Here is an 11283-nt window from a genome sequence, read left to right as displayed (position 1 = left end):
ATTTTGGTCATGTTGTAAGAAGGGACCATTCCCTGGAGAAGGATGTCATGCCTGGTAGGGTGGAGGGTCGACGAAAGAGGGGGAGGCCTTCAACGAGACGGATGGATACGGTGGCTGCGATGATGGGCTTAAGTATAGCAGGGATTGTGGGGCTGGCGCGGGATCGGGCAGTGTTTCGTTCTGCTGTGCATGGGGTCACTATTAGTCAGAAACGACTCGACGGCACTTAACAACAACAACAACATATATATACACACCCACACACTCACACACACACATAATCAGTTATATTAGAGCTCTGGTAATGTAGTGACTATGGGACTTGCCTGCTAACCAGAAGGCTGGTTGTTCAAACCCACCAGCCACTCCTTGGAAGGAAGCTTGAGCAATCTACTTCCATAGTGATACTGCCTCAGAAACCCAAGGAGGGGTCACTGTGAGTCGAGTCCGACTCGACGGCACAGAACAACTATCAGTTATATTTAGTAGGTCTGTCTTCCATTCATTTTAAGGATAATAGATTCTTGAAACAGACACATATATAGTGATCTTCATAAGGTTGAAGACTGTAAAGCTCAGAAACTTAGTTCTGGCTCTGTGACTATTTGATGGAGATATTCTGTCATAATTTTCCACCCATGAACCAAGGGTTTTGGTCTTAAAACCATGCAGGCTATGAAGCTCAGCAGGTGCCACTCTAAGTGTCAGCTCTAACAGGCAAACAGAAGGCAAGTAATCACTGTAACTCGCCCACTAAATCTACCCTGCTCATCCCAAGGAGAGAACTCTATAGAATATTTAACACAATCACAAAGAGAACACCCAGCAGGTGGACAACTATGATTACTCGCCCCATAACCCTCTCAGCAAGGGCTTGACAGCACATGGTATGGGGTTTATATCATATTAAAGATATTCTTTTGTAGCTTATATCTAAAGAAAGACAAACAGTTTCAAAACAGAGATTTCAAAATAAAGATTATTCTCTTGCTGCCTATCTTTGGGCAATGTTTCTGAGGACTTTCCACAAGTTATTACATGTGGAAAAGACAGAAATTGGAAATCTAGTTTATCACTTTAACTGCAACACTAAAGCAAAGTTTGATAGAGTAAATTATCTTTTGATAACAGAAACTAGCCACTGGTATAATGTTCCCCAAATTGGCAAACTTCCCATGTTAATCCAAATTGGAAAAGAAATTACAATACACACAAGAGTACATGTACTGGAGTCAGCACCAGCAATTAGAGATCTGAAGAATCCGTGAGATGATCCCTTAGCAAGTCATTCATTAGTTGCTGCTGAGCAATTTCATTGAACAACAATGTAAACAAATCATAAAAAACTACCATTTATTGAACAACTACCATGTCTTAGGTACTGGACCAAATGCCTTACAGGCATTATCTCATTTAATGCGGACAATACTCACAAGGCAAGGAAAATACTATTCCCATATTACAGATGAGCAAGGTAATCTCAGAGAGGCTTGATTGCCCAGGGCCTCATAACCTTTAAAGAGTAGAAACAGAGTGTGAACACAGATTTATAACCCTGATTCATCACATCACTTCCAGCTGCCTCCCAGCCTTGCTGCCTCCCTGAGCAGACAAGGAAAGACCTGGTTTCCATGAAGTCCTACAGTTATCAGATTATAACCACTATCCCTTTTCTACTGTCTACAGAAAAATACTCTTAATTCCTCCTTTTAGCTAGGGACTTTTCTCTTCCTGCCCACTGTTTGGAGGAAGGGACAGTAAAGCTTGCTTGTCCTTAATCCACGGTCTATCTGTAGCTCTGGAAAAAAAAAAAAAAAAAAAAAGAACCTGCTTCTAGCTTCCTCACTGGAACTAAAAAAATTAGTCTTCAATCAGACTGATATCTTCACTTAATATTTATACAGCACTGCACAGTTTACAAGGCGTTCTGGTGGTGTACTGTTTAAGGCATTTTGGCTGCTAACCATAAAGTCGGTGGTTCAAACCCACCAGCTGCTCCACAGGAGAAAGACTGGGAAGTCTGCATCTGTAAAGATTTATAGCCTTGGAAACCTAATGGGGTTCACTATGAGTCAGAAAAGACTTAATGGCAGTGAGGCTTATTTATTTGGCACCATTTACGGATACCCTGGTGGTGCAGGGATTCAAGTCCTCAGCTGCTAACCAAAAGGTAGGCAGTTAGAACCCACCAGCTGCTCCACAAGAGAAAGATGTGGCAGTCTGCTTCTGTAAAGATTTACAGCCTTGGAAACCCTATGGGGCAGTTCTATTCTGTCCTATAAGGTGGCTATGAGTTGGAATTGACTTGATGGCAGTGGTTGGGTTTGGATTTTTGACACAGTTTACAAAGCATTTATGTAGGATTTTGCATATTACAGAGCCTCTGGGTACTGTAAGTGGTTAATGGCTGGGCTGCTAACGAGATAGTTGTAGGTTAGAATCCACTCAAAGGCACTTTGGTAAAAAGGCCTGGGGATCTACTTCCAAAATAATAGCCATTGAAAACCCCATACAATAAATGCAGTTCTACTCAGTGTAGAGCACACGGTGTTCCCGAGTCAGAATCACTTGAGAGCCACCTTTTTTTTTTTTTTTTGCATATTACAAATTAAGCACTATGCCCAAGACCACTCTGCTAATGAGTGGAGCAGTCAGGACAAAGGGTATGTCTGCTGGCTATATGTTCGAACTGCTTATGGGGACTGAGTAAGGAAAGGAGTGATAACTCTTGCCCAGGCAAACTCTTAGCAGCTTATGGTCCCAATGAGCAGTTGCTCAGGGAAAAGGCGTGGAATTAGGAGACAGAAAGTCCACAGTCTGATCTTTGTTCTGACTCAAGGAAGTTGTGTCGACTTATGCAAGCCATTTCAGCTCTCAGAATCTCCATTTCTCACCTGTAAATTACAGAAATCTCTAAGAGTTCTATTAACTAAAATATATAATATGAAACCCCAGAACATGGCCAATCTATTTTGGGATATTCTATCCTATGTCACTAGATTTTCTGATAAACTGGGGTCCTTCTTAATGCTCAGTAAAGAGAATTCAGTTTGCCACAATTAGCCAGTGAGTCATTAAGAACTTTAGAACAGATTCTGGTGCTCAGGATAACTGTGTTGCTGGCAAATTTAATCTATTAGGTAGTTTCTTTGTCATTTGCCATCCGTTCTGATTTAGGGTTAGAAAATCTTTAGGAAAAATAGAAAATGCTTTGAAAAGTATATACCATGTTGCATTTCCAAATGTCATCATTCTTGTTTCCTAACCTCAAACAGCTGAGAGAAGTCAGTGCAGAGAACAAAAAAGCAATCGACACTAATTCCAGATTTTATATTGTTCCCTTATAGTCTACCATCATGTAGATGGTAAAGTAGAGGAAGTGTCAGTGAAAAACAGGAAGATCTTTACAGGACGGATTGACATAGAGGTTGCAATAATGGGGCTCAAACAAAGGGTGATTGTGAAGATGGCCCAAGACCAGGCAACATTTTGTTCCGTGGTACATAGATAGGGTCATGATGAGTCAGAACCAACTTGATGGCATCTAAAAACAAGATATTCTAATACCAATATGTAGCAACTCAGTTATGATTATTGGAATAAGTATGTACCCATGCATCAGACTCAAGAAGAGAGGACCCAAACACTACAAGGAAGGAAAGCCAGTTCCAGAAGTTGTTCTCTGTCTCGAGGATGACTTTAGAATGACTGTGACTGGTAGGTGAAAAGATGAAGCAATTTCATTTTCAGTCAGAATCAGTAACAACCAGTTGCCTTTGAGTCAATTCTGACTCAAGTGAACCCGTGCGTGTCAGAGTCGAACTGTGTTTTACAGAGTTCTCAATGGCTGGTTTTCCGAAGTGGATCACCGGGATATTCTTCCACGGCACCTCTGAGTGACTTGAACCACCAAACTTATGGTTGGCAGCTGAGCATATGATCATTTGCACCACCCAAGGACTCTATTTTTCAGTTAAAGGAAATACTTAATTCCTTAATGAAAAAAGATTATTTGAAATGGTTAGTCTTTATCTTATGGGTTACATCATCTTAATCTGGCTTTGTAGAGAGAAGTTTCAAATCTTTTAGCCTATTTAGAGAAGGCTGTGGCTTCAATTTAGAATCTTATTTCACTCATTATTAATATGAAGAGTTGACAGCTGTCACTGAAGAAAAATGTACTTTAGGAGGGAGAAAGCCTAAGCAGACACATAATTGTGCTTATCTTTGTGTGACACAGCACACACACATATACACAACACATGGACACACACATTTATAGGACATATCTACTAAATGCCACTGTTCAGATAGACATCTCTCTTTCTCTCATACACACAAACGCATACATACACATACCTGCATCTGCACTGATGAATTCCTTTCTAAAATCATTTTTTTGCTGTTGTTGTTTATTTGTTTCTCAGCATGAGAAGAAAAACTCAAGGTTACTTTAAATCCCAGCATTATGCAAAATAAACACATAAAGACCATGGTATGAGGCATCTTCAGATTTTGACTTAAAATCCAACATTAGCTCTGTGGCTGACTGAAAACATTTTGGTAGAATACTAAGAAATAAAGATGTTCTGAGTATATGCTTTATTTTATCATAGGGAAGAATATGCCTTCACTAAATAGTCACTGCTTAATCCTCCACAGTTTACTGTCTTCAGACATCCTGCTTGTAACTACTGTATCAGGGCATGAAATTTTTATGCCAAATTCCACAGAAATCACTATGCCTTCTTACTTGAGAGTCCATGGTGTTCTTTATATAGATTAGGGGGCAGGTTGCCTTACTGGAAAGAACTGTAAGTGTGGAAAAATGTAAAATGGCTACATCACAAATCAGGAACAGATGTGGTTAAAGGCTGATTACAGACATAAGATATAGTATATTCAAGCTCATCATATTGTATTTGCAAGAAATATTTGTGAGATGTTAATTGTTTTTGTTAAATGTGATATTTTTCATAAAGAAAAAAAATAGTGATAGTTGGACCAGAAGTGTTCATTACCTAGTAAAGGTGAAAATGCTCAAAGCCTATGACCTAGCATGTCTTTTCCTTTAGGTATGGACTCTAGAATATTTCTTGCACATGTGCATTTAAAAACATGCACAAGAATGGCCTTGCAGTTTTGTATGTAATGGCAGAACACTGAAAATAATCCAAATGTCCATCAACACTATGATAGATGAATGAAGGGAGATTTATTCATACAATGGATGAACTGTGAAAATAAATAAATAAATTACAAGTCCACACAATTCAGCAGCATAACACTGGGTGAAAAGAGAAAATACACAGAAAAATACATAAAGTATAATTCAATTCATATAAAGTTCAGAAATATGCAAAATTTCATATAGAAAAGCAAAAACTATACCTACTGCCATCTACTCAATTCTGACTCACAGTGACCCTATAGCACAGAATAGGGTTTCCAAGACTGCAAATCTTTAAGGATACAGACTTCCTCATCTTTCTCTCATAGAGCATCTGGTGAGTTTGAACTGCCAACCTTTTGGTTAGCAGCCAAATGCCTTAACCACTGTACCATCAGAGCTCCTTAAAGAAGCAAAGTAATGAAAAATTCAAAATCAGGGTGGTGATTACCTTTGTGGGGGAAAGCAAGAAGATGGGATTAAGGAAGGTCAATGCAAGGATTCAAAAGTCATGATCATGTTTTTTTTTTTTTCTCCCTAAACTGCATGGTGAGTTACACACATGTGCACTGCATCATGTTTTGTTATATTTTTGTATGTTTTATGAGTTGATTAAAAAAAAAGAAGAAGCAATGATGTAATTTGTTGACTTTTTTTGCTTCCCCCCAGAATTTGACTCCCTTTAAGGTCCAAAACTCAGAGCAGAATAATAGCAACTCTTATAAAATTTAGCACTTTAATTTGGGTTAGGAAATGACCATTATCCCTTGACATCTAATCAAATATATTGACTTTGTAATGATGAATTGTTGAGTAATGATTTTCTGTTTTTGTATAGCAAGCATTTCTATTTGTTCAGTTATTACTGATATCAATAATAAAATACTGAGAATATCTGTCAATAAAAGTATGAGTATAGAAATTTATTCATCTGTATCCTTTCTTTGAAATCAAGGAGAAGAGAAACATAGCAAAAGGTAAGACTTCACATGTCAGTCCTAACCCAATCATAATGCTACAGTATACAGATATTGAGATCAGTAAATCATTTTCATGGTGTCAATCAAAGAACCAAGGTGCTGGTGCTCTCCACATAGAACTACAGAAGCGTTGGATTGTATACTTTCACGAGGAAGGTAACTCAAAGTTCAGATTTAATGTATCAGCACTGAAGAGAGTTAGAAGGTGGTCACCATTCAGACAGCTCAAGGAGTATGCAAGAGGGGCTCTCAACCCAGACTGGAAGATCATAAAACGATTTCCAAGGATGGAGCCTCTAACCTAGGCCAGAAGAAGTAGGAAACACACACAGAATGTAGCCAGGGGGAAGGGCATTCTAGGCAGGTCGACCAAGGAGATGAGTTTTGGGAATTTAAAATTTCCTTACAGAAATGGAATCAATAGATTAGTGGAGATGGAACTGCTGGAATGGAAATAATGAGAAGGTTCACACATTGTGAAGAATGTGTCATTGAACAACTTGTGTAGGAATTGTTGAATGGGAACCTAACCTGCTATGTAAACCTTCACTTAACAAACAATAAAATATTATTATTTTGAAAAATAAGGCAAATAAAGCATTTAGAATGGTAGATGGTATCTTATAAGTGCTCAAAAATGCTAGAAAAAAATTTTCTTGCAGATATTTGTAAAGATGACCTGATTGATGTTAAAAATTAGATTCAGTTCCTGGCCTCCCTGGCCACAGTTGTGTCCCACTCCTGACAATGGAGACAGCATAAGGCAGGATGACAGTAAGGGTTGTGGTGTCTGAAAAGTGTAGGACTGAATGCTTGTCTTCCCTGAGGGTCACAGATCGGCTCTCAATTTCTGTAAAATGGGGATGATAGCACCTACCTCTCAGGGCTGCATGGACTAAATGTTCAGTTGTTGGCATTACTGATCTATCTCTGGTACTGTGGCCAAAATACACTTCCTGTTTCTCCTCCATTTAAAACACAACTACAAGTTTCCCACAACCCAAGATAAACACTCAAACTCTTGAACACAGCTTTCAAAGTCTCATGATGATCAGTTCCCTGCTTCCCTCTCCAGCCTTCTTCAATTTGGCCTTCAGCCACATTAAACTAATCTCAGTTTCCCAACTCCTCAAACTCTCTCAGCCTGCCTAGAACACACATTTCCTCACCCTCTTCACCAACAAAACTCCTGTTATTCTTCAGATCTCAGCTTGGTAATCTAGAATAAGAGATTTTTCATTTATTTAAAGAAACTTAGTTTATACACACAATACATATATATGTATGTATATATATATATATATATATATGTATATATGAAACATTTTATATGTTCATGTGAATTTATCAGTATGGCACTCTATACTATGATAGAATTTAAAATTCTGCAAGTCAGAACCTGTATTATTTTAATATATTTTGTGTATCAGCACAGTACTCTAACATAATAAACATTAAACAATTGCACCAACCGATTACTATTTCTTCAGAGCTATTTTTTAAAATATGGCAGTTATTCCAGAATCTATTGGGAAATAACTGTTATATACATATTTTTATTATCCAATATTTTGGTACATATTTCAAATATACCAAATCATAAAGGTGCATCAGACTAAGATAGTGGTTTTGCTACAAATCCAAGTAGATATGATTTTCTAACTTTCAGTCAACAGTAGGCAATGCAAAAAAATCAGATCACGGGGAAGGATGCAAAAGAATTGCCAGTAAACTCAGGGGTTGCTGCCAATCTGTATGATGCCCTTTTTTGCTTCAGTCAGCGAGCTGACTTCTGTTATTGCAAACCATTGGTATTGTCCGTAACCAGAGAACTCTTCTTACCTCAGCATCAAAGCGAGGATCCTGGTAGGCATCACTGATGTTCACTGGAAGGCCTGTAGAAGCAACCAGCTCAGCCACGCTGTTATTTATTAGCCAGTCGGAGTATGATGATTTCTCCATGCTTTCTTTGAAACTACCAAGGCAAGCAGTAAGAAAGGAGAGGAAGATAAACTTGTTTGGAAGAAACTTTACAAAACTATAATAATAGCAGGATTATTTACCCTCAGTAAGATGAGATAAGTGACATTAATCACAGAACAATAGTGAGGTAATTATCAGTAGCTAACTCGAAAGACTATGCTGCTATAATATAAAATAATGAAATCCATGGGTGGAAATTATAGATTATCTATGATCCAGACAGCAACTGGCAGAGCACAACTGCCCCACCACAGGCAGACATAAAACAATCAGGTAATAACCAAAATTGACCATAAGGCCCCAAGGTCATAGCCGAAGGAAATTCCTCAATCTCCACATTCTATCCCCCAGCTGAATGGACTAGATGATTTGGCACCAGGTAAAATTAAATCCATGAATGAGGGACAACCAGGAAATAAATAGAGAATTTACAAAATTTTTAATATAGCAAGATAAGTATCATCTTTGTAGTTGTGAAACTAATATTTTAGTCTCAGAGTATATTTCTTAATAAAAAGCACATTGCTTAGTTACAAAATCTCATTTAAAAGTCTGTTTTAACTCTACCGACCCCTAACATGAAGAATTTAATATCCATTTAAACAAGTGATTTTATGCTAAATGGTTTCATGAACTTTACCTTTTATCACTTTTGCTACAAATGTCAAATTTACAAAAATAACGTAAGAACTGGTGAGATTCCCCTTTCTCTCCCTCCTCCATCTTTTTACCCACACAGCATAGCTAGGACATAAGGAGATGCAGAATTATACTGCTTGAATGAACATTATCAAGGAAAACTTCCATGGAGGAAATTAAATTTGTGGCTTGGCAGATGATAAGTGAAATATGATGTAGAAGAATGAAAGCAAACCAAGGCGATGTTTTCCATACTGCATTCTGTGGAACTTTCGGTTCTGTAAGATGTTAATAAAAGTCTCTGGGTGGTGCAAATGGTTAAGGGCTTGACTACTAGTTAACGTTGGTGGTTTGAATTCACCCAGAAGTGCCTCAGAAAACAATCCTGGTGATTGGCTTCTAAAAGGTCACAGCTTGGAATGTCCTATGGAGCAGTTTTACTCGGTACACATGGAGTCGCCATGAGTCAGGATCAACTTGACAGCAACCCCCACCACAAAAATAACAGCAATGAAGTAATAACTTTGTTAAATTTTTAATTTAAAATGTATATTATATGTAAGAAAAACACAACATATACATATATCATCATTGTTATTCTGCAATAATGTGTCTAGTGGAATTTCTGCCATACTGGGAATGCTACGAATTGGCATAGGGAGGTTGCCAGATGCATAAACGAATGGGAAGTATCAGTATTATTCACCATCATTAATATGCTCCATCGATGATGATTGCTGATCCATGTCATATAAGTGCAACATGCATTTATAATGTTATTGATCCCTTGTTTCATATTAAACATTAGTAGTACATAAACTAATTCTCTTTGAAGTTCTGGTAGAAAAATGGACACCTTAGCAAAAAGCTAAGTTTTATACTCCTTAGATAGTGCCTAAATCAGAATGGTAAAAAGAGCACTGCAGAGATAAGATGAAGTCTTATTTCCTAAAACAAAACAGAAGATAATAATAATAAAGTCCATGCTTCATTTTTCCTTTGCTACATTATACTTGTGAGAAATGAAATTTTATGTTGTGCTCAATGAAAGAAAAATATAGAAAGAAACATGATTATACATCTGATTTAAAATAAATAAATAAATCCATTGTTAATGAACCAATTCTCACTCATAGTGACCCGACAGGACAAAATAGAACTGCCCCATAAGCTTCCAAAGCTGTAAGCTTTACAGAAGCAGAACTGTCCCATCTTTCTCCCATGGAGTGGCTGATGCACTTGGTAGAAGGATCCAATTTAATGATGTCATCTATGAGTTTAAAAAGGCACATGGATTGAATTCTGACCATTTCTTACAGGGATTAATTGGTCTGTTTATTCATTCTGTGCTGTCTGTGTACTTTATTCCGGACTATAATTTGTAAAGTGTTCTGTGATAAAACACTTTGGAAAATGCTAACCTAGTGCGTAATGGAAAGAAAAGCTGCAGGGTACCCTGGGGATGAGGACCATGTTGAAGAAGTGGGTCTGGTTAGAGGACTGAGGAAGAGCCTGAGAAAGACAGAGGAGAGGACAGCTGGGGGCAGAGGACCAAGGAAGGAGTGAGTTTTATCAATGTTGTTGTTGTTGTTATGTGCCGTCGAGTCAGCCCTGACTCATAGCGACCCCTCCTTGGGTTTCCGAGGCAGTATCACTACGGAAGTAGGATTGCCCAACCTTCCTTCCGAGGAGTGGCTGATGGGTTTGAACCGCCAGCCATCTGGTGAGCAGTCAAGTGCCTTAGCCACTATGCTACCAGAGCTCCCAGTTTTATCAATAGGTGTCTAAAATCTTTAAGCTGGGCCTTTCAGACTAGATGAGAAGTCAGCAAGGAGACACTGGAGAGGAGAGAAGAAAGCACTATTGGAAGAGGAAACAGCATGAACAAATGGAGCAAATGCAGGAGAGTGCAAGACGTGTTCTTGGAATAATGACAGACAAGGGATATATATTGTGGGGAATGAGACTGAAATGTAGATAAGGGTTTAAGGGTGGAGGCTTCAACCAAGTTGCTGAGAACTTAATTATAGACAGTGGAGAACCATTTAAGATTATTGAGCAAGGGAGTGACATGATTCAAGCTGTGATTTTAGGAAGCTTAACACAAGGACAATGCACAAGAAGAACAGGCTAAGGAGCTACTGAAGGCGGGAAGAGCCCCTAGCAGACCACTGAGGTCATGCAGGTGGGAGGGGATGATGCTGGTGATTCAAGAGGCACTGCAGAAGGTTCTGCAGTATAAGCTTACCTTTGGTCCCAAAATTCTTGTGGCACTAGTAGCAGAAGAGGGTTGTTTGGAGGAGTCGGGAGATGAAGAGAGATAATTTAGACTCTCTGCAAGCCTAAGGCATATTGGTCACTGTTGAAAATCAAGGACCAGAACCCAGCTCAAACCTCAAGAGTGAAAATACTGCTACAGATTTGGGATTATCTTCAGGGAGACTAAAATGGATGAGATTTTTCAGGGAAAGAACATATAGAGAAATAAGTAAAAAAAAAAAAAAAAAAAAA

General features: G+C 38.4%; 1 protein-coding gene across 1 annotated transcript in view; it reads right to left on the bottom strand.

Moving 5' to 3' along the window:
• Positions 1-11283, bottom strand: part of PDE11A (phosphodiesterase 11A) — a 592677-nt gene that overhangs the window by 276154 nt on the left and 305240 nt on the right. The window contains exon 6 of the mRNA XM_007937915.2: positions 7993-8125. Coding sequence (XP_007936106.1) covers positions 7993-8125 — 133 coding nt within the window. The remainder of the gene's footprint in view (positions 1-7992; positions 8126-11283) is intronic.

This window comes from Orycteropus afer, unplaced genomic scaffold (assembly GCF_000298275.1).
Source record: "Orycteropus afer afer isolate SDZICR_OR568_19922 unplaced genomic scaffold, OryAfe1.0 scaffold00001, whole genome shotgun sequence".
In the NCBI taxonomy this organism is placed as follows: Eukaryota; Metazoa; Chordata; class Mammalia; order Tubulidentata; family Orycteropodidae; genus Orycteropus; species Orycteropus afer.
This window is presented reverse-complemented; position numbering and strand designations above follow the sequence as displayed.